Consider the following 24,449-nt stretch of genomic DNA (forward strand, 5'->3'; position numbering starts at 1 on the left):
TCTTTGAGATACTGTGGTGAGAAAACCTAAATCATCAAGAACTCTTGGTCGTCCGCAGGGGTTGGGAAGCCAGGAAGAGATTATTTTCCTTTTGGTACAAGCAGGCAGGAAAAAAAACCTTTCGAGTGCCTCTTGTTAAAACATGCCACGTTTCTATCCCACTGTTTGCCTCCAACATCTGTGAGTCATGGTGGTCAAAGCTCTCTGAAGCTGTAGCTTTTCCAATAATAAGTTATGCTAGTGAAGTCCCTTTCAGGTATACTTGAAAATATCCTCAACTTTGATATAAAATTGCCTTTCATACTGCTTTTAATATTAGAAGCATAACTTGAATTTCTTTCTTTAAGCCTTATAAAATACTTGGACATCGTTTTTCTGTGTTTAATTAGCTTCATGAGTCAGCGCCTGGTCTTAGGTCTTGACATTTTTGGCGTGTGAAATTTTTTTGTGTATTTGACCTTGGCTTTATTCCAGAATAAATATTTTAAGCTGCTAGTTGTGTGTGGTTTTTTTGTCTTCAGTCTGAGACTAGGGGGCAGACATAAGCAGCACTGAGAGAAGTGAACTGTATAAACCACAATTAGAATTGCAGTGCACAGGTGTCTGAAGATCTTATACAATTGCCAAGCTATTTGTTTCTCAAATGAGAGGGGCTTTGGGAGTGTATTTTGGAGAATAAAGGGAGCAGAAGGCCTTCCTTTTGGATGTTAGGGTTGTGGTTTTGGTTGTTGGTTTTTTGTTTGTTTTTTTTTTTAAATCCTAGTTTAAATTCTTCCAGACTTGATACATTTGATATCTTTACAGAACCAGCATAATGAATGGTTGAAAGTGATCTACTGCGGCTGGTGACGGAATTTATAACTGCCTTCAGATAGGAATCAGCATTTAAGAATAAAAATTTCTTGCATGCTAGCTTTTCTTTGAGCATCAAGTTAGGTCTTGTGGTTTAAAAATCTGAATGCCAATGTTCAAAGTAAGATGACTTGTAATGATATTAAAGGAGAATGGCTTTAGCTTCAGGGTTATGGGTGAGTTCTGTTGCAGATACTTGAGGATCTTTTTGGGAAGGTAGGCATCTTAAATCTCTATGGTAGTCATACACAAAGTATTATTGCAATGAAAAAATAGTGAAGTGAATAAACAGCAGATCACAGTACAAGACACTCGATGCACCTAGAGTCCCAGTGTTCACTGTATTTTGCAATTTAATGCACAATAAATTTTTAGTTCTGTATTTCTGTATGCTCCACTGTGCCAGATCTGTATTCTTGGGATGTGAGGTTCCATTAAAAAATAAATAATAATCACAGCCCCCGCTCCCCCCACATACACTCATTTTCTATAATATGGTAATGATATCACCGTAGCAGTAATTACGGGTCATCTTCATTTCTTTCATCTCTGCCGGTTCTGATGGCTTCATTCCTTTGACGGAGAAGATTTGGCTCTGGGTGCTGTGATTATTTTGTTAAGCATTATTCGAATAGACAGGAGTGAGAGAAATTAATCAATCCAAATGCAATTAGCATCATGTTTAACCCAGTGATGGACGTCTCAAGGTGAAACAGCCAGGGGAGTTTCAGACATTATTATTCAATCCAGTGGCTCTTATCTAAATTATAATCAAGAGAGGTTTTTATTGGCCTCGCAGAGAGAAGATGTAACTCTTTCCCTGCTTTGGGGGTCAAAGGGATCAGGTCTTTGGCCCCACAGGATGTTGGCCGCAGGCAGCTTCTAGAAGTGGGAGGTACTGTAAGAGTTTCCTTTAATATGAGGGTCACTCAGGGCAAGATATCTGTACATCCTAATATCCGTGACCTGGAACATACGTTTAGTAGCTCCCTGGGCATTGGCAGGGGGTGTCATTGCCCCTTGCTTCGAGTGTTTTCATTGACTGGCTTTGCCCATCTGTATGTGAATGAATACTGTTTGTAGTTTTTGCATTCGAAGCTCTGTGAACATCATTGTTTGCAACGAAGTGCAAACAGAATGGTGCTGCCTTGCAAGGTAGGGAGATCTGATTAGGAGAACAGGGTGAATTATTGTGCAGAGAAGGAATCAAATTTTTTTAAGAGCTGATATAATTTTAGTATTTATTGATAGCAACAATAACATTTTTGAGTATATCTTAATCTGCAGCAGATCTGTTATCACCATTCTGGATAATCCTGAATGATCTCTGAGATCTCTTATCAGGTATATGATAAAACACCGCTCCCGTGGGTGGAGAAAAATGAGGTGGAAAGAGGTCACATGAGGATTTCATGATTTCAGGAAAGCATTAGGTATTTGATTCCAATTCTTAAGGCTCTAGCTAACACTCACTAAAATGGTTTAACTTTAAGTGGTTTAAAACTTTATCGGTCTCAGCTATTTACCACTTCTCTGTCAGAGATGACTGTTTTCATAGCACATTGGGAGGAGCGGTCCATGTGCCTCACCTGCTCTGGTTCACAGCCTGGTTTTTTGCAAGCCCCCACCTTCTTTGGCATTTCAAAACAAGTCATGCCAGACTGTGAACTACAGCTGAAGTAAGGGCAGATTCTGCTGTCTCATTCACCAAGGGAAAGACGGTGATGTTTTGTACCAAGGGTGGTGTTAATATTTTAAAATGCTGCAGCAAGACTTGACAGAGCTCATCTTTCAGAGCCTGAATTCTAGCACGGTTGCTGACTCCTTTAGTATACATCTGTACATCACTCCTTACTGAGGCTGTGACCCCATCTGTAAGATGGGAATTAAATCACTGTATGTCTCAAGAATATTGTGGAGCTTGATAAACTTTGCAAGTGCTTTGATATTGATTATTGAAAGATGCCACGGTAATGCAAGCTTATTCCACCTGGAGGTTTATGCTGATTCTGTCGTCTTACCTGAAAAATGTGTTTTAGGCAAGCTAGATGATTATGCTGGTCTTCAGTGTAAAAGTAACAGTTCCTGAAGCACAGGTCTGAGTATCTGCATGTGCAAGTTCTACCTTCATTAAAGGCGACTGACATTGCTTTTGCTAATCACTGCTCTCCTGAGATGGCAGTTCCAGCTCTTTATGAAATTTGGCTTGGTGTAGCATTCACTGATAAGTATTTGTCAAAGGCCCACAGTCATCAAGTAGCAGTTCAGTTGACAATTACGTTAAGGAAGTACGCAGTTAGCAGAGTAATTTGAGCTCTTTTTATGAAGGAACAGGAACGAGCTGGTGCCAGCAGGCATCCAGGTGGTGGTAGGATTTTGGGGGTCTGGTCTCGAGATAGAAAGTGGTCCATACAGAGCTCGCTCTCTGATAGAAGTTCAGATTATGTTGGCTGGGTAATAATATTCTGTTGGTCTGAAATAAATCTCTTTTTGCTTTAAGGGCTATTTAGTAATAATGTCAATCTTAAATATTTCTGCTGGTTTTAGATTGCCTTTTTGCCTTCACTCCCCCACACCCCTGTGCCTGATTTTTTTTATTTCCCTTCCAAACACAATACTAGTTGAGCCCAGCCAAAAGATGTGGCTTTGCCATTGGCTTTCACAAGTTCAGTCAAGCAAGACTCCCACCGTTATTCACAGGCAGATTCCTCTAGGCCTTTTTTATGTCCTACCAACTAGGAAAAAGAATGGTTGTGTCTTCTTATCCTAACATTGTGTCTCAGGACAAAAGAAATCATTTCTGATGCAACAGACCCTTGTGATAGAGGGGTTAAAAACCAGAGGAGTGTTCTGCCATCTCTCTGCAATTCATGTTCTTTGCCCTGAACTGGTGATTTGCACTGATAGTTCTTCAGAAATAAACCCTTTTAGTTTTGTTTTCTGTATAGTCCTAAGACACAGCAGTAGTTTGAGAGTGCATGATTAGTACTTTAAAGGAATCCTTCCATGTTGAAAAACAAGTTCTTTAGTTACCGTAAATAGAACTGAATGGGAGGAATAACTGATAAGCTAACAAAGTATGACAGTGCCTAAAATAACCTTTTTGTAGTCAAGAATGTAGCATTCAAAGTGTGATACTACAAGATATTTAAGGGCTAAAAACATGTTCTGTTCACAGGGCATTAATTGTATTTCCAGTTCTTTTTAGAGGCAAGACCTTTAGATTTCAACATGGCTACGTTTTCAGGTCAGAGGAGGAGCACAGTCAAATTTGTCCCATAAGTTGTACCTCTGGGGGAGAGGCAGAGAAGTGCTTCTTTGACGGGTGACTTCATTTTAAAATATCTGTGATTTGAAGATGCTCACAGGCTTTGTTTTGAGATTTTTAGATAAGCCCAGAAGTAGTAAGCAGTGGAAGGTATAATGAATATGATAAATGTGTGATAAATACAGTTTGTCAAATATAGCTTTTACATAGACTTTATCACCAAGTTGCGCTTTTGCATTTAAGTGTATATTATGTTAAAAAATTGTGTACATATGTGTGTTGCTTAGGGATTCTCCTGGGTGAAAGTTGCTTATGTAAGTGTAAATCACTGTTTTCGTTGCTGATTTTATAGCAGTAAATCCTTCCATTATTTTCTGGCTATCCAGACCTTATGACACAGTATGTTCTGTGCTGTCATATGTGTGAGAAGGCTTTTTACGGGGAGAAATCAGGCTGGACCCCAATCTCCAGTGCAGTGTTTTTTTCTAATTAAATCGTCACCGGAAGGAATATCCGGAACAGCAGTTTTCATTTTCAATCGAGGACAAAACATTATGAGTCTTTGTCATTTGATTAAAAGTTACTTAACCTTTAAATTGCTACAGATGTAAAGATAGCTCTGAGTTTCCAACGTAATCGCCTCCAAGTTAAAATCAGGAAAATCTTTGTGTAATGAAACCCATATGTCATAGTGAAAGGATGCAAAGCACTGGCAGAGTGGGCTGCTCTAGCAGGAGATTCTGCACCCGATCTTGTTAACCAGAACTGCTTTTGGTAATCCCTCATCTCCTCACTTGTAGGAAATCAATCTGTACTACTGAATCTTTTCAACCAGCAACCACAAAATTTACTGCGGAGAGGCAGTTTGGGGACAATTGTAGTAGAAAAGGAGCCCCAGGCAAGAAGGCTAAATGCGGGATTGAGGGATTGAAGTTCTAAGGAGGAGATTATATTAAACCTTATTCTGCTCCCCTATCAAGTAGAAATCTCCCCTTCTCCTTTCAGCCCCAGCCTTTCCTACCCAATACCTGTTCTTGAGATCTGCTTGGCAGATCTTGCCAGGCAGCAAACTTAATTCGTACAGTACAGCATTCTCTATTAATTATAATAGCCTGATACCAGTTTTCAATACATTTCTCTGAAAGAGTCTATTCAAGCACTCAACTTCCATTGTAACCACTGCTGATAACATCTTCAGGTGTTTTTTCTATGGTCTTCAGTATTCTTCCTCCTCCCTAGTAGGTGAGATTAATTTGTATCCAAGCTATTGCGATCGTATCCATTGTTGATTTTTCTATTGTAGTAGATGCACAGCGTAGGCAGGGTTGTAAATCGTGACTTGACATGGAGATTCATGTTTCTGTTTCATGCTGCACAGCCTCTGTAGTGTCTGTTTGCTGGTACAATGAAACCTGCACTGAAGCCTTCTCTTCACTTGAAGTCCGTGGTTTAAGCAACCATTTTAAAGAAAAAATCCCTAAGGTTTTCACTGCAGTTTTGTCCAACCTTTTAATTAAAAAATCCGCCTCTATCTACTACGCCACTGGCTTCTGCTGGTCCCTTGGGTAGTTGTTTAAGGCAGGTTTTACCGTCTCTCTTAGACTGCAATCATATTTAGAATGTGGGTGATGGTTTCTTCATTCACAAGCTCTTCCCTCACTCGAGCAAGCTCCGAAAGGCCCCATTGGAAATGATATTCCCACTATTAAGAATTCATTTATCAGAAGCAATACTGAGCAGAGGAGTCGGTTAAATATTAGAGGCTTTTCTGTGCAAAACCCAGGCTCAAATCATACTCCAGTGCAGATTAAAGAGGAACAAAGGGGAAGGAATAGCCAAGACGTTTGAACGCAGTACCATGTAATATGTATTTGGCCTGTGTTTACCAGGAATACATTGAACTGTGGTTCTTGGGCAGATAAGAGAAGCAGCTGAAGCAGAGAAAACAAGATTGTTAATGTTTGTGGAAACTTGCCCTTAGTTTGGCTGTGATTTTTTCTGTGATACGAGGATGTTATTTCCTGGCCATTTTCATACATATATGAAGATGTAAGGTCCTTTCTTTCAGTTTGGCATCATATCTTTAAAAATAAAGCCCCGGTGCAAGCCTGAGTATGTGAGGAAAAGAGGAATACAGAATAGCAGAAGGCTGTCTCCTGCTCCTAATGGGATTTTGTAGCAGCATGTGCGAGTTTGTTTCAGAAGTCAGAAATGAACAGATGTTGGTATAAATTACCTCTGTGTCTGATGTCTTGCAAATTAAAAGCGCGGTTGGCATCACTAAACAATTTCACCAGGTTGGGGGGGGGGAGCGGGCGGTGATTATTGTAGCAGGTCGGTAAGAATCTTTAAGCTGCAGCAGAACAGGATAGCAAGGATAAAGGAATGAAGAATAAAATGAGAGGTCTGTGAATTAATCAGAAATGTTAACATCTCCGATGACAAGTGAACAGGAGGGCACGTGCTCTGGAGCAACCCCCAACCCACAGTAATTTCACTCAGCGCACAGAAGGAGTCTATGCTCTCTGCCTGATTTATTGGGTGCAGCCCTCTTTGGGGGAACAGAATTGTCATGCATTCGTATATCTCCTATATGGGACTTGTACTCCGGAAAACTTTCCACTCTATCAACTACAGTTTGGCTTTGTGCTTTCTCCGTTAAGAGTGTTTTAAAACCATGCACTATTGATGGTGCAAGGCAGGGAGGTGTCAAAGAACTGGTGCTGAAAATCTATTCCTAGCTGAAATTTTTGAAAACTTGCATTTTTATTTAATCATATTCTTTGTGCATAACAACTTAGTTCCTGACAAAATAACAATCCACTCTGCCCTTCTTCAGCGCCTTCTATCCATGTGTCACTTCAGCAGCACTTAAAAGATAGAAGCTATCTTGCGGATGGGGAAGTAGAGGTACAAATGAGTACTTTTGTGGTAGTTCACGCTGTGAATCAGAAGCAGAGTTGGGAATGGATCCCAGATGATATAACTCACAGCTGGAGGCATGAACCAAGTGAATAATGCAGTGAGCTGCTTGAATCTGCAGCCAGGCTGAAGCATGTTCCACTCACGGCAGTGGACTTTGCAGCCTATGAATATCAATATGTACCAGACAGTTCATAATACCACTAATTGTTTTACAGGCACCTTGTTGATGACAGTATCTTGTGGTACAATTTTGGGTAGACAAATTAGAATGTAATAATTTAAAGAAGAGGCTTTAAGGCATAAATTCTAACCTTTAGGTAAAGAATAACAAAATGTCTTTACCTGAGGGTGCGTATTGAGTATTTTAAGCTGAACATTTTTATTACATTTTAGTTCTGTTCTAACAGGTAATCAGTAATGTCAAACCCAACATCAGCAACAAACCCACCTCCGGTTTTTATGCTAATTGTCATTTCTGTTGTTCCTCTCAGTAGAGAGGTCAGGAGTTAAATGGATAAAACAGCAAATGAATTCCCATCTCCTTCCAGAGTCTCTCTAGGCTAGGTGTGGGAAACATACACGCTTTCATCAATCCTGTGAATAAAAACCTCCATGTTTTGATGCCTGTCAGTCCAGCACAAAGCTTACACCTTTATTTAAAAGAAATGAAGGGAAGCACTGGTGAGAAGATTGTCTTTCTGCAGAACTCAGTTGCTAATCGTGTTGTCTTTGATGCATTGTATTGTTATTACAAGACAAAGATAGTATTAGGGCTGTTCTGCCAGCTTGTGATCTTATGGGCTCACAAGTCAGAAGTGTCTCGTGCAGAAAAGTGGCTGTGTAAACCCTGCTGTAATACAGCTACCAGAGATTGATGGTGCCAAGAGTGAGAGAGAGACATATAAACCTTGCCTTGCTGTATTAAACATCGAAGGACTGACAATGCAGAGAGAGAGAGAAGACCAAAGCTCTATAAACTTTACTTTATTACACCATCCATAGATGAACTGCATTGAAGGAATATAAACCCCATTATATTACAGCATCCAGGGACTGACACTGCTGAGAGAGAGAAAATGCTGTCTAATTTCTGTTGAAGATCATAGCATCCAGGGACCAATAATCCTGAAATGGGAAAGAGAGAGTTCCATAATCTCTGATGGATTATAACATCCAGGAACAATTGCTCTGAGATAGAGTGATGGAGATCTGGATTACACCATTCAGAGATGGATAGTACAGAGAAAAGGAGATGCTGCGAGAGCATAACGCAGTAGGAATAGAAAGCGTAGATTGTATGTAATGAGACAGCCTGTGGGAATTATTGCTGAGTTTAGAAGATTCCAGGCCCTGCCTGCATTTCTAGGATGTCAGGAATTTGAGCTGGAATGCAGTTTTATTTATTTTCCACTTTAATAAGTAAATAAATAAAATAATCCTTAGTCACTATTGGTATAAGCACAAATCTAAATGAATTTCTTATCCTATGGTTAAAATCTGTAAATGATACAATTGTTTGGATTTCTTGGCTTTTTAAACAGTATTAATCTCTTTTTCCTCCCTTGTGATTTCAGCTAGAGAAATGACTCGAGGGAAATTCCTGAACATCCTAGAGAAACCCAAAAAGTAGCTGCCACATCTGGAGTTTGGACAAAAATACCCAACTAGATCATTTTACGTACTGTGGATCCAGATGAACCCCAGAACTTCTAAGAAGTACAAAGCTCTTGCTCCAGACCTTCAGAAGCAAACATCTCTTTTTGCTTCCACAGCTCTTCTCTTTACGGGGAGATGTGTATTGCATACACAGGTCACAAGGACTGCAGTTGGTTGCATTGGAATTCGGACTTCGTATGACCATAAGATGTCCAACAGGAGGACTCGGCCCTGACATGCTGTGGCAAAGTTACCTGTTTTAATCAGCTATTCAAAGCGAACAGCCAGAGTGTCCTTATTCAGTTGCTCTCAGTGGCAGCACCTGTTTGAAGTACACAGCAGATCTGACGCTGGCCAGTGCGCATCATGAGGCATTGACCCTTTTGTGCGTCTTTTGTCTTAGATGCATTGATTTCCTATGTGCCGCTTCTGTGCTGAAAGATTTGAGCAGAGTTTGGGGTGCGGATTGACCGATAGCACTGGTTCAGCAGGAGCATATGCTTTTAGTGTAGAAGTTGAGTGCAGTCTGTGCGTTAGATTCCAGTTACTCACTGCCTTCAGAGAAGCATGTCTGGTACTCCAAGGAGGACCTCCAGACCTTCGGTGTACCGGGAGCTTCATCTCACTGCTAAATGGTTCTCTAGCGAAATCAAGACTGACAGACCATAGGGAGTAAGAGGTGTTACTGTATCATGAAGGAAAATATCCCTACAGAAACTTCGGCCAGTACACAAAGAAACAGCTTTGTCAGTCCACTGCAGTTCTCGGCTTCTTACAGAGCTAGAAACTGAAGAAAGTTATGAAAGTTGAAAGGTGGTAATATTTTCAGTTAGTGCTCCAAGAAGGGGCAACAGGATTGTTAGCCACATTGCAAGGCTAGTCTGCTTATACAAAATCTTAACACTTCTAAAAATAACATTTTGTGGTATTTTTAATTACTTACAAAACAGGAACCTCAAAATTTTCTTCCCCTACAAACCTACAATTTTTAAAACAGGATTTTCTGTGACCTGGTCTCTTTCAGCACACAGTTTTGGGCTTTATTCATCTTATAGTTTAATGTATTTTACTTCTGTTAATGCACTTCTGCATGTTCACCCCTGAGAAGAGGTAAGGAGCGTGTTCAGACTTTTTATTTTATTTAAGAGGAAAATTTTTTTCATTTCATCCTCTTTCCTTTTCCTAGAAAAAAACATTTTAAGCATTAGTAAATATGTTCTTTCTAGGTTACAACATAATATTGAAACATTGGATGAAGAGCAGGGTTTTTTCTCCATTTAGAAATGTTATTTTTAGCATGCAGGCTTTTCAAAACTTGTCATTTCCCAGGCTGCAGTCACATGTGAGAGGAGAAATGACTTGGAAATAGGCTGTCCTTAGAGCATTGCATTTTTTTGTCTTTGCAGATAGTAGACTCTTTTCAGGTGCATGTGCAATAAAAAGGAGGAGATTTTTTTTAATCAAATAGACTTCTCTGAATCTTTACGAAAATGCTGGTGGCCTTTCGGCTTTTAGTCTGTGATCTTGGTTATTACCTGTCAGAACTAAGCGCATTTTGGACAGCTCCTGTTAACTAAGTTTAAGCAGTTAAAACCCACATCCCGGAAAGACCCCTGCACAAATAGTGAGTATTTGGGAATGTCAGGAGTCTGATTTTAAACTTAACGGATTTATTTCTGTACTTCACAGTTTATGCAGGGCTGAGCTTAACAGGAACGCCATCCCTTGAGAACACAAGAGTTAAGACAGATGAATGTGAAGAGAAGTTAAAAGTGATAATTCAGAGATGGAGAAAAAACCTGCTGGTGCAAACCGATGTTGATGTAGCTTAAGTATCGAATTATACATTTTGAATGCAATTTTAAGTTTGTACACTATATACATAATATATATACACATATATGACATAATGGGATACTTTGTCTGTATCACCAGTATGAGCTTGTGCATTTTATAGAGGTTTGTTGATCCAATACATTAAGAAACTGAGATCTGAAAGGAGGAGGAATATAGGAGAAGATATGAAAGCCCAGCATGGAAGTAAATGTATATTTTCTGATACGTTCAGTAAGGAATTTCAAACTGTAGGTAGTTTTTAGTAACATACATAAGTTTTAAAAAAAAAAAGACCACAAAAAGCCTTTTACCATATGCAGTACTTATCTTCTGTAGGGCAGCCAGTAACGTATGCTTTAGAATTGTGGTATTTATTGGCTTTGTACTTGTCATCTGTAGAGATGAGTCAGTGATATGGTTTTTTTATTGGTAATATTTATATGTATTTTTGTGTGTTAGCCAGAGAATTGTAATCTGTCTGTTACTGCTTTGTGGTTTGATAATAAACAAATGCAAAGCTCAGAGATTCATCTGGGTTTCCAAAATAGCCCTCTGAGATGCAAAAGCTTTTGCTTAGCCACCTAGGCAATACTCTTCCTCAGGCTTTTCTTCACACTTCTGCATGCCACCACCTCAGGGTTTGGCCTGTGGATGCTCCATTCCCATCAGTAAATAAATATTTGGCAATATTCAAATGGTACTAAGGGTTTTCATACCCTTTTGAATCCTATTTTTTTCCTTCGGTGATGTCCTTCCTGACATCCCTGCAGTATCTGTCTATACAAGAAAATCTGGGTGACTTCTTGTGGCTGATAACCTTCTGTATTTTGAAACAAAAAAAAAAGGTTTGATAAATTAAATGATGGGAATGAAGAGTATAAGAAGATCAAGATTTGGTAATATTAATCAAGCTAATGCATTGCTTTATAAAGTGTTTTCATGTGTTGATATGTTAAATGTTACTGTGAGGTTCTTGGAAATAAACCCAATATGTATTTAGTTCCTTTTAAATGCCAGTGTTACATATATTCAGTTGTAAAGGCTATTCACTTCAGTCTTGGAGTATCAAATGCTTTGCTGCTTAATCCAACTGAGAAGAAATTCTTGTTTGTTACATTAATCATTATCAAAATAAAAGTCTAGTTGCACTGGCAATTGAAAAGCGTAATATTCCATTTAACTCAGTGTTTAGCCATTACGAAATTAACAATTTTGGAACAATCCTATAACCACAGTTCTCAACTTTGCTTTTTATTTCCCTCAACAAGTCACCTAGAAATAACAGATTAGTGAAAACTGACTAATCCAACTCGGAGGTAATGTTTGAACCTTATTCTGGTTTATCTTACTGATTTTTATGTTACATAAAAATGTAAGGTGCTATTACAAGTCAAATCACAAGCCCATCTTATCCGTAATCTTCTCTCTGACTATGAACAGTTGTAGACTCATAGGGAAGGATATAAACAAAAGACTTACACAGAGTGATTTTGCTTTAGGGTAACTTACCCAGCATCCATCAACCTGTTTTAGTTGAATCTGGTCCACAGTAGGCCCTACCCTCCATAAATTTGTCTTAGTCCTAATTTGTCTGTACTTCTGTCCTCTAAAATGCCGCTGGACAGCGAGTTCCATAATTCAGTTATACAAAGAAAAGTTTAAAAAAAAAGGGGGGGGGGGGGAGGGAAGTAATTGTTTGTTTTGAACCTGCTTACCTGATAATTCCATTTTGAACCTTTCATTTCTTTTATTGTCAGAAACAGTTGTTTGTTTTTTTTCTTCTTTGCTGTCTGTGCACTACTCATGATTTTTCAGCTTCTGTTATGTTTTTGATTCCATGGTTATGTTCACCTTCCTTATGTTCACAATGTTCAATTGTCTGTCTTCTATTACAGCCTGTCTGAGATGGCATAATCAAAATTGCAGAATATTCAGAGTGCGAGCATACTGTGAAGGTGTGTAAGTCCTACTTACAGCCCATATTTTGTTCCTCTGCTATTTTCTCCCACATCATGATGGGCTAAATCCTGTTTTGAGTATCTCTGAGAACAGGATCATCACTTAGATTTGCAGTCTGTGCACGCAGCTGATCTCATCCACTTCATCTTCACCCGCAGGAACTTGTCTTAGGCAACACTTTTTCCAAATCATGACGACAGTTATGCCAACCACTTCATGTTGAGGAAGTGATACTGGGTAATTCCATCATCACCCTATGCAGTATGTAAAAAAGATAAATTACATCTTTGTCATATGGTCTGACATCCTGGACTCCTATCCTACCACAAGTTCAGTAACATTGCATAAACATTTCTGTAATACTTCTCAACTAATATCAATTTTTAGACATACGCAATCAAAAAGAAAAGACAACTCTTAACAGGGAAATGCATCGTGTCTTTGAGTGAGCTGTCTGAATACGGCATGCAACTTAATATAACATTAAAATAGTCCTTACTCCTTAATGTTGTACCCCCATTTTCATATACCATTCTGTACTGACACTTTTTAAAAAGTCATTAAATAATCAGCCTATAGAAAAAGAAGATAACTAATTGGAAGAAAATTTCCCAGAAGATCCTCTCTGTATCTTCAGCCCAGCAAAATCACAGTTGGACAGAAACTTCTGATGGACCAACAAACTCTGAACTGTATCAACATGATTAGAACAACAAATGCAAATGTTGTAAATGCATTTCGATAATCATTATAGTAAAAATGTCTAACCACAGAAATATCAAAACCCATGGTTCCTACATGCACATCCCAGCATATACATCTGCCAGTGTGCCAAACTTCCAAAGATACTGTATGTATGGTGCCAAATATGCATTGCCCTGATAAGAGGTGGACTTTGATATTTTTAAAAGTTAAAAAAAGGAAAAAAAAAAAAGAGAAAAAGGAAAACAAGGAAATGGAAAAGAAAAAGACTGGATCCTTTTGTTTTCATGTGATACTGTGGTTCTTGGAATCAAAGCTATTCTAGAGATGTGTTAACTGCTGCAAGCCAGTCCTTACATCAGTGCTTTGAGTTTCTTTCAGGAGGATGTGAAATGCAAAATCCTGAAGTCAATTGTGGCCAATTGGTTGAAGTCCATGTAAAGATATTTAAAAGCTTAAGTGGCCAGAGAAGTATAGACTGATCCAGTTTCTAAAGAGTGTAATTCACATTTTGCATAGAATATGTGCAATAATGCCATTTTAATTTAGATTGTGCTAGATTTTCAGCATGGTGCTATCTCTTCATATTTTGACTTCATCATCCATTGAAACTGCCGATTTTTAGACTTGACCTTTTCCGTCATGTCCCTTTGAGCAGGATGACTGACTCCAGGCAGCTGATGCGTGTACAGAATAGGCGTTTTCTTGTTGGGTTTGTGTGGTTGACCTCTGGCTTGCCTGCTGATTCCTATAATACAGATCGGTGACCAGTGAAGCCAGAACGCTCCCTGCCTGTCTCTGTTATAGACACCTCAGTAAGGAACAGAAAAGAAGAAGAAGGCTGAGCTTGAAAGCCCTTACTTAATTGCTAGTAGAAAAAATGGGTATTAAGAATGACCTTGCACCTTATTTATTGACCAGATCTCTGGGGGGACAAAGTACTTGACTTGGTTCTATATCACTTGAAAGGCTGGCTCTGTGGCCAATAGCTGATGAGTAGGCGTAATAATATAGGGTAATTAAATTTTGTGCTTGCAGGCACTTGGATGCCAGGGAAGATACCCCTCCCAAAAATACCGGGCACATCTAACAACTTTCCTAATAATCACAGAATTTTAAGGCTAATTCTGAAGCATCAGAAATTTGCCATTTGCCATCTTCCACTTACTACAATAGCCCAAAATGCAGCAGGTTATGTATGAAAAGGCAGGAAGAGGGCTCATCAGCTACATGAGAATGAGGGACAAGAGACCAGCAGAGTGACCCAAGTGGGCATGGATGCTCAGGCTGCCCGGTCCTGTGGCCTTTATTTTGTTTTCCTCTCCCTGTATTAAAGTAGCTTATTAGTTATAGCTGGTTTTAATTTAATTATTTATATATATCTATGTATATTGATTATCCTAAATTGCCTTTCAAGGTAATCACCGGTGCCTGTCTTTCTCTTCTACTCTGCATGGATCAGTTTGTCACTGTCTTAGGTTTCTCCCCCTGCTTAGCACACTGAAGCCAAATAGCACATGTAAAACTGGGGAACGAAGCACGTCCTGTGAGGCCCGTTGGCCTGATTTGCAGGGACCAATTTGTAATCAGCTGCACAGGAGGCAAAGGGATCTGCAGGCCCTGAGTATCCTTAACGGGATCAGCTGAGATATTTTGCTCAAAATGAGCTTGTCATCAAAAATTAGGGAAAATGTTTTGCTGAAAAATATTTGGTTGATGATGGTTTCTCAAGAAAGTGTCAGATTGAAAGTTAGAGGGAGTATGTGTCTTTCTTTGCCTTGTTTTGATCAGGGAGTTTGAGCTGGGGTCTCCTACCCACCTCCAACTTCTTCTGGAAGTTCTCATGTTTTTAATCATTTTGTGGGCATCTTTAGAAACCTGTTCTGTGAGACCCAGCATGTGTTCCCTTCCATGGGAACTGTCAGGGTCTCGTTTACACCCATGCTTCTTCCCAGCCTGAACTCTGAGGCGTGGCCTCACTGGAGAAAAGCACGTGCCAGGTGCTGCATTTCTCCAAGGGTAGCCCCGAGCAAGCCTTAGCAGAGACTTAAGGCAAATCTTTGTAATCAAATGTTTGGTTTTGATGGTGCATTTCTGCATGGAAATGCGGGTACCTGTGTACTGCTGGAGACGAGAAAGGAGAAGGCAGCCCAGAGAGTTGAACTTGGGTTTCCACCACGCAGGTGGACGGTGACGATGGAGAGAGGGTAGAGAAGGTCTGTGTCCCGAGCAATGGGTGGCTGCTGCCCAGCCACCGGCCCCATGCCGTGTAGCTGGGCCCCAGCGCCTGGGCTGCTTTTCTGGCTGTTTCTCCCTGTCCCCCTTCTCCTCCTGGTGCCCGAGAGGCGGCTCCCCATCCGTCTGCGGCGCAGGGAGCGCTGGCTGCCGCTCGTTAGAAGAATTCCCCCAAGTCAGACCTATGGTACGAGCCGTGTGAAGCGGAAGACAATTAGGGGCTTATTAGTGTCCTGGGGAGACGTGTAACTTGTGTTGCTGGGACTTACCAAAACAGCGAGAGTCTTACCGGCAAGCTCCAGCCGAGAAAAGACTGAGGGATTGTCTCACCTAATTATGGGGAATGGGCCTCTTTGTGTTTGTGATTCGGTACGGTTGTCCGATCGCTTTTCTCTGGCTGCTGGCTCAGGCCGAGCTGGAAGTGTGCTAATTAGAAGAGAAATGGACGTAGTGATCCTGTCAGCTCTCGTTACCGGCGCGGACAAAGCCGAATATTATTCTGAGGCAGTGTTTTGTGAGTGTCCCCCTTCCAGCTCTCATTAAGGGCAAGGTTGGTGGATGGGGAGGGGACTCGACCACATGGGTTGGCTAATGGAGCACAGTTACCGTTACTGTGCTAATTAACGGGCTCAGGAGGCAAATGTTTCTCCAACCAGTGGTCCCAGCAGCTGCACCTGGTGCTTCCAAAACCCAACCATCTCTCTGGGCAAGCCAGGTAAATGCTGTGTGTATGAGGGGAAGGGGGTTTACATACGATGCATCCAAAAGTGCAGAAGAATCATTAAAATGGTCAACAGAGAGAGGGAAAGGGCATAGCGCTGCGGCAGCAGCAGGTTGAGCTCCAGCAATCCCTTCTTCCCAGTGCCCCTTCACATAGACTGCAAAGTGTCGTCTTGTGCCCTGCAGAGGTGGGAAGTGGGCAGCAGGGAGAGACCTGAGGAATCGCCAGGGCCTCCAGGTGCCATCAAGAAATATATCTCCTGTGAGTTGTTGTGATGATCACAGGTCCTGGTGTGGCCAGGAAGGGGAAAGCTGGAAAGACGAGAGGTGACATGGAGGTGAATCAGACAATCCCTCTCTACACTGATGGTGGGACGCTTATGGTCTGAGGTGAGAAGCAAGATGTACATATGTATCAGGATGTTTCTTTTGCCCCAGAAAGGCAGCTAGGCAGAATTGAAATGATTCACATAGGCTAAGGCAAGTGAAGATGATGACCAAAGGAGCCATAAGAAACACTAAAAAAACTTATGTGCACTTTCATGCCATTAGCCTAAACCTGCTACAGTGAGAGTAGAGAGAGTGACGGGAGAGATGGAAGACAAAACAGGAGCCAGAGCAGGTCCATAGTGTCACAGTGGCTGAGGTAGCCTCAGCAGAAGGGAAGAACAGTGGGTGCTGAGGAGGATCAGTGGAAGTGAGTAGTTTTATTTACTTGTCACACAGACTTTCATTTTAATGCATAGGTGTTTTTGTAAAGGAACGTAGTAACTTGCAGAAGGAATTGCTGGTTGATGTTTCTAAAGTTATGGGAATGTATTAGTGATTAAGTCTGATTTGCATGTCATGGTCCTTCTAAAGGTCCTTAATCAATCAGTGTCTTTGGGCTAGATGTAGTAAAACATAATTATGTCTTAAAGCTTTAAATTTGCTTTCTCTGTTTTAACAATGTACTCATTGCATGCACTCATGCATGCTTGGGTACTGTTTTCAGACATATTTGGTCAAGTGTTAAGTTACAAGAGGTTCCCTCTTTTCTTTCTTGGGTTATTTGTCCCTGATGGTGAAGCTGTTCCAGCAAGAGGGTTAGCTCTGTCTTTCCAAGGCTCCAGCAACAGTCTCCTGTCATCTTGGATGGAGCTTGAACTCTGCTCTGTGTTTGTGCCTCCTTATTTTTCTGTCTCCGATAGCTGTGAACCCAGCAAGGACCCTTTCCCCGTGGCAGCATGTATACTATGTCCTAGCCCTGCAGTCCTGCAGAGCTGTGAAAGCCTTTCCCTTTTAACTGGGGTTCATTTCCTACTGGCTGCTGTGATGGCTTGAATCTTAGGAGTCTTGATGCAGGGACTGATCTCCAAAGAGGGCTTGAGAAGTATCTTCCCTGTAAAGAGGTTTATTCTAGGAGGAGGAGATCTGTAATCCTCTTACTAAAACCCAGAGAGGAAAGGCAAAAAGCTTTATTGCTCCTGCCTTACCCCAGTGAGCTGGCAGCTTTTACGCTGCCTCACGAATAGAAGGAGGCAGAGAGAGAAACATCTGAATGCAATTACTGCACCTGACCTGAGGCTCTCTGGTGGATGTTCAGTGAAACCCACATGACCGCTGCTTTCAAATGTCCCAGCAGAACAGATCCGTAACACCAGTTTCTGAAGAGGAAAAACTACTGTTGCTGCCTGTTACATCGAGTGGCCACTTACCTTGCCTTCCAGATGCTTGTGTCTTGGTCTAAGGAGTCCCAAATCAATGGCAGAAAACTGAAGACCATCATACCCACCTCCATTTTCATGCTCTGGAAGCTCAGGAGTCGAGTGACCTCCTTGAGTAAGGGTTGGTGACATTTCCCATGTAAAGCCTTCCTCGAGAGACTGGATCTCACTGGAAGACACTAGGAGAAAAGTCTCCAAGAATTTGCTGGTTTTCCCACTTTCTCTCAGTTTCTTTGCCCGAGGAAGTTACACCTCTGTTTTACTGCTCTGTCATCTTGCTGTATTAATAATACCATGCCAAATTTCTGACTTCCAAATGCAGATAAGGATCGACTGAGTATAAAAAAAATGTTGGTTTTGTGTTCTTGTGAGGAGGACATTTTGGTGAAGAACATCCTTCATACAGATTAGCAGCACTTGAGAATATTGTGAAGACAGGTGAAAAATATGCAGATGGAGGCAAAGGGTGCAGTGGCTTCTTGTGTCCTTCACTAAGACCTGGCATTCACGTACCGCTTACTAATTGTATGGTACCTGGCCTGTGGGCTGGAGTGGTGTTTGGAGGACATCTCTTTAGCAGTTTGAGTTATCAATTGCGTTACAGTAGTCATTTAAGTCACAGTGACCTCAGCAAGTATCAAAACTTTATTCTGCTGTGAATCATAGAAACACATAACTGGGTGAAGGTCTCTGTCCTCAAGAGCTTATGAGCAGATGAAGCTGTAAAAGAGTAGGAGGAGAAAAGGAGACACCAAGATGTAAAGAGACTTGTTAGAGGTTATCCAGCAAACACAGTTCAAACCCCGTAACTTCTTAGCCACAGTCCAGTGGCCCTTCCACTGCTTGCCATCTGCCTTGTTGTTTCATTAAATAGATGTGGCTTTTAAAAAAAAAAAAATGTAAATGCCTAAGCAACTGACAGGCATTAGTAATTTAAATAATAATAAATTGCAGTGCAATACCAGACATTTTAATCTTTTTTTAAAGACCTGTAAGAACTATTCAGAGAATTAAATTTTTTTAAAAGTCACTTTAATGCAGCGTTAAAGATTGAGAATTTAAAAACAGAATGCTGAAAATGAAGGTTTCTCACAGCGCTATTAACTGCCACAGTGTGCACGGTGTACACATGCATTTAGGAGAGCTATGAGCATTACAGAGATCCTAATAATAATTGTAACATCTTCACTGAATTAGAACACTTATTCTGACCTTTCCGAGCCTTTCACAGTCATGCAGAGAGGTTTTAAGTGCTACTTTCCAGATCTCATGTAATTGTACACTTGCTCGGTCCAAATGTTTGCTGACAGACCAGGGCAGGAAAAATGTAATTTTCCTAATTTTGCCATGTTGAAATCTTTGCTCTTGCTCTGATGCTCTGTGGGTCTGATCCTGCCTTAACAGGGAACATTATTAAAATTATCACTGCAGCTCTCTAGGGAGCTTAAAACTATTTGCTCTAGCAAAAGAGATCACTTCTCTCATTCACTTCTATAGTTTGGAAAGGGAGGAACTTGCTACAATAAGTACTAGTGTACCCCATTAGTGTAATGCATCTGGGTAAGGTTTCACTAGTTAAGTATCAAAATATTATTAGCGAGCTATTTTGGTGGGAGAGGACTGTGGAAATGGAGTGATATGGAAGACTGAAAGAAAAATACAGGGAAGTGAGAAGAATTTAAAAATAGGGACTTAAAAACAGAGGAGACCAAGAGAGGTAAGAAAGCACAGTTCGGAAGACAGCACGGCATGGGCAGGAGGTTGGGGAGAATGCAAAAGAGCAAAGAAGGCAGACAGTTACAAATGCAGTTTAAGAAGAAAAATAGTGAAAAAAGCAAAACAGAAGGGGAGCAAATAAGAATAAGTAGTGGTTTTCAGCAAGAAGGAGGCCAGAGAAAAGCAAAAGTTTCATGAGCAGTGGAACCAGCCAGGGAAGCATGGTTTTCCTTGAGGATGTGTCTCTCAAGATTGCATCATGTGTGGATTCTCTGATGCCTAACAGAGGGTATGCTCACACTTCAGTGAGGGCAGTCATTGGATTTCTTTCTTTTGTCAGCCCATTAACGTAACAAAACATACAGAAATGTATTACCTACCCTCCGCAAAGTTGTCTGAAATTGGCCTACAGGTTCCAAAGTCATTGGGACACCCATGTACACGGGTGGATGGGTGGTAAGATAAGATGGTGAATAGCTGAAATTGCAAATGGACTGAGTGAGTGATAGAGAAAGGAAAAACATTAGGAAAATGGGGATTTATGTCTGCTATTAATGCATTTAATTTGCTTTACTGCCATTTTCTTTCCTGGTTTTACATTTAAAAAAAATAAAGTTAACGAGGATCTATTTAAAGCCCTCCTCCCAAATCAGGCTAACTTCACTGTGAGTGTCCGCACCGGTTGTTTCTAGGGAGAAAAATCTCTTACTGCAGTTTTGTCTCCACCATGCAATAGGAGAGACTCCAGGAGCTCCCCTACCAGCTACACCACCAAACCTGCCTGGGACCTGGTTGAGAACATATGTGGGACGCAGATACTGCAAAAGCCTTCTGGTCTTTCCATACTGGGATGACTTGCAGCTCTATTACTGATGCTCCAGCTATTTTTCTGCTGTCCTTCACTACAAATTCCCATCTCGTTGGTTTCTGCTACAGTGATTCTCATCTGGTGTGTTCTAGGGACCTCCTCATGACTGGATACTGTGGTTTGGATAATACTTGAATTTTTACTGGGATCCCATTTTATTTTCAGCTGGTCTATCCCACATGTCCTTCTATATTTCACTCTCTTAACAAAATTTTCTGATTTCCAGGCAGAAGGTGTCATATCAAGAGGTGTTAAATAGGACAGAACTGACTGCTGATCTCTGGGAGGGAGGGAGACCTCTCCCTCCAACACAATACCTTTTTATGAATCATTATCCTTTATTTGTGGATCTCCAGCCAATTTTTCATTCCATGTGGTGGTGTAGCCAAGCCAATTTGAATTAATTTTGAGTAGGATTTATGTATCAAATCTTTACTAAAATCCAAATGTATCAAATCCATCGTGTTCTCTTCATCCACTAATTTTATAATTCTATTAAAAAAAGCAATCAGGTTTCTCCAGCACAATTTGTTCTTTATAAATCCCTAGTGCTGATACTTGTTTTCTTATCCCTAGGTGGTTAGTGATTTTTTTCCCCATTTTTTTATTCTATTATTTTACTAGCAATAGATATTCCTGAGAACTCTAAATTTGCCTTTTTCTTTTTTTATGATCAATGGCACAATTCCTTTTCTCTAATCTCTAGGCAGCTTCCTAGTTTTTGTAATGTAACAAAATTATTGTCCGTGGTAAAAAAAGTAATGTTTGTCATTTTCCTTGTAGCGGGTGGATAGACATCTCTCTGTCACAAGCCCCCATCCTGAAAACTTGAATGTACAGTGCTATATATTCGACGAGCCAAATGAGCTGTAAGTGAAACAAACGTGTGGAAATCATTAACTTCTTAAGTGAATCCAGTCAGGCTTTTTGCCTGGTAATATCCATTCTGGGCAATTGTTATTGCCTACTGAAGAAGTATCAGGAGGGTATTTGTACACTTTTTTATTATAATGTTCATAAAAGTCTTAAATGAAATAAAAATAGCATCCAAATAAGCTACATACATATTTATATACATATATAAGTTATAAGTATTATTGAGGGAAGCTAACAAAAAGAACACTAACTTATCAGATCAGTAAATTAATTTAGTCTCAGCATTGGATTGGAGATGGGTCATCAAACTATGCCAAAATAATCAACCTCCATAAATTCTGAGAAGCTGTTCTGCTAAATTGGTTATAAATCCCAGCTCGGAGTTATACCAAAGTAAACAGGGTCTGTACTTTGAAAGGGTGAGTATCTGATGTCTTTTAATGTCTAGCACCTACACAACTTCAAAATACCTTTATTTGGGAGAAGGTGTGGATAGATACTCTATCAGCTGTCCCGTACTCCTTTCCTCAGACTCACTTCTCCAGGTCTGCAGGAGACAGTCAGTGCATTAGTCAAAAGGCGGCGCACAGGTAAACCTTTTACTGTTTGCACCTGACTTCTGCTGTCGGATGGCAGGTCGTTCGATACCCCCATGCCAGTCCCACATTTACCAAAGTGACCTCTTTGCTCTGGACTTGCGGTCCTCACTTGGATGTACAGAGAGGTGGGTCCTAGGAAGGAGAAACTCGCTTGGTGGCTTACTCTTTCCAAGGTAACCAACCGCTCTTGGGGACTCCAGGAGACTAGTCCTCCTGGTGACTTGCTGATCTAAAAAGGAAGGTTTCCTTCTCTTTGATTCCTGTGGTTCACACTGTCTTGCAGCACCTTCAGACAATTTAGATATGAGGTCCCTCTTGGGACCCTTCAGTTTAATTCAAGCAAGTTTGCAACAGGTCAGCGCATGAACATAAACAGTCTCATGTAAGTTAAGTGTTCAGAAATATTCTTTATTTTCTACAACATGGAACCTGATGGCTTTTGGTTCTCCTCTCACCTCAAAATGTTAAAATGCAGGACACATAGGAATAAGGTGGTTTGTTCTTATTTGGGTCAAATGTCTTGAAAAATTCCAGCATTTTATGGAAAATTTAATATAAAATTTCTGCAGAAATAATGGGAAAAATACTAGCACTAAGGTCAGCCATTCAACATTTATTCATCAGCAAAATAAAAATACATTTGGGCTAATGATAAATTTCACAATTGCTATTTCTTCTGCTAACCTAAAATGAGATAAATGTTCTTATTTTTCTTGCAAACAAGATAATTACAGTAACCCTCTTACTCCTGAGCAAGGCAATCAATCAGGCAGCTTCTCTTCTGAAACCCAGATATTGATAGAGAATGGTTACTTAAAAGCTCTTGAAGATGAAATATGTTTGAAATGATATAAAAAGTCTGTGCACCTGTGTACACTCTTCTGCTAACTGGCTTCTCAGGCACATTAAGTTAAGCACGTGTATCAGTAATTTGTGCATCATGTACTGCTTTTGGGTTGGAAGTGTAGAATTTTGATCCTGAGGTCTCATTTAAGCTTAAAATATGGGCTGGTTTGCTGGTGATTGGGAGCTATGTCACTTACGCAGGCAGCACCCGAAAAATATCTTTCTTTGAACTTCAGAACTGGGAAGTTGACCTGGTTGGTGTAACCATGGGCTAAGGGTATTTGTGGCAGTTTTTGAAGCTGTTTACCAGGATGTTGACCTAAAATTCAGCGATGCCACTACCAACCTTCCCATTGATCTGGGAGAGTTGTCATTCCAGCCTCTGCAGAGTAGGTGCCAATATACACATGTCCAAACATGGGCACATACACATACATAGTAGTTACGACCTGGATTTTAAAGCAACATTTCAACAAGCTGCTGTTGTTGGCATCACAGCCTTGTGTTAATTCACACAGACCCTGTGTATCTATCTGGAAAAAAATGACTTCTGGAGCCAGACCCAATAGAAAGAGCTTATTTTTGGTGGCCACTCCCTCCATATGTTACAGAAGAAATTAGGTAAGAAGAAGAGCTGGAAGTATTTCAGAAAACTCAGACCTAGGAAACCCTCCCTCCGGACACTCATACTCCTCGGGCTCAGAGTCGTCCTCTTGGCCTGTTGTATTATCTCATGCCGCAGAAGTACCCAAATTAAATGAAGACATTGGAGAATCAGCAGGTCACTTTCTTAAAAGTCACTGATTACAAATAGTGTTGTGAATAGGTTCAGACGCAGCTTCAGCTGCAAATGCAGTTATGAGGTAGGCATCTGTGGCTGGACACGTGGTCCGGGGATGTTAGTGCTGAACAATGGCTCATATCTGCCAAATTGGAGAAGAACAGATGAAGATTCAAGAAAATCTTGATATTTTAGATCAAACGCTCTTCCTCCTGAAATGGCCTTAGCTATGTCCAAAGAGGAAAGCAATGGAAAGGGTATCCCAGAAAGAACAAGCCATGTCACCAGTCCACATCTGAGCACAGTTCTCATCCAGGCAACACAAATGACTGCTTCATATGATGGCTGATGCAGCATTTTACACTGGCATGGGCATCAGCAACTGCATCCTTGCAACTAATTAGGTAATGATCAGAAGTAGGAATATCTTACCCTCTTCCTTGAAATCTGGAGACTTTCTAAAACACTCCAACCTGCTGGAAGTCCATATTGCTTTTCAAAAATGGTAGAGTTGCCTCCCACGGACAAATGATTTGCTGAGACCTTCCCCTCTGCTTTGGATTCCCAAGAGCCAGAGGATTCCAAAGCCAAAAATTCTGAGATAAAAAGCAAATTAAATTCAAACAGGTTACCCTGTCTGTGATCTCAGCAAAAATTTCCATTCTGTCAACTTATTTAGAAAGCTTGTGTGTGGTTTGTGTAGGGAATACTTGCACTTCTACTACTGTAAAACGGGCCACCAGTATTACACACTTCTCTTTGTGTACTGGTGACTTTTCCAATTTTTTTTTCTCCAGCATCCACAGATTTAGTACAGAAAGGGGATGGCCTACATTTAATGAAATTCTGGATGTCCAAGCGACCTGTATTCAAATACCAATAAATTGTCATGAACATATACCAC

At 40.6% G+C, this 24,449-nt stretch overlaps 1 protein-coding gene across 1 annotated transcript in view; it reads left to right on the top strand.

The window, feature by feature from the left end:
* Positions 1–11,692, top strand: part of LIN52 (lin-52 DREAM MuvB core complex component) — a 49,882-nt gene extending 38,190 nt beyond the window's left edge. Inside the window, exon 6 of the mRNA XM_076345094.1 lies at positions 8,620–11,692. Coding sequence (XP_076201209.1) covers positions 8,620–8,675 — 56 coding nt within the window. The 3' untranslated portion in view covers positions 8,676–11,692. The remainder of the gene's footprint in view (positions 1–8,619) is intronic.
* Positions 11,693–24,449: the final 12,757 nt, after the last annotated feature.

The sequence above is a fragment of the Aptenodytes patagonicus genome, chromosome 7 (genome assembly GCF_965638725.1).
Source record: "Aptenodytes patagonicus chromosome 7, bAptPat1.pri.cur, whole genome shotgun sequence".
In the NCBI taxonomy this organism is placed as follows: domain Eukaryota; kingdom Metazoa; phylum Chordata; class Aves; order Sphenisciformes; family Spheniscidae; genus Aptenodytes; species Aptenodytes patagonicus.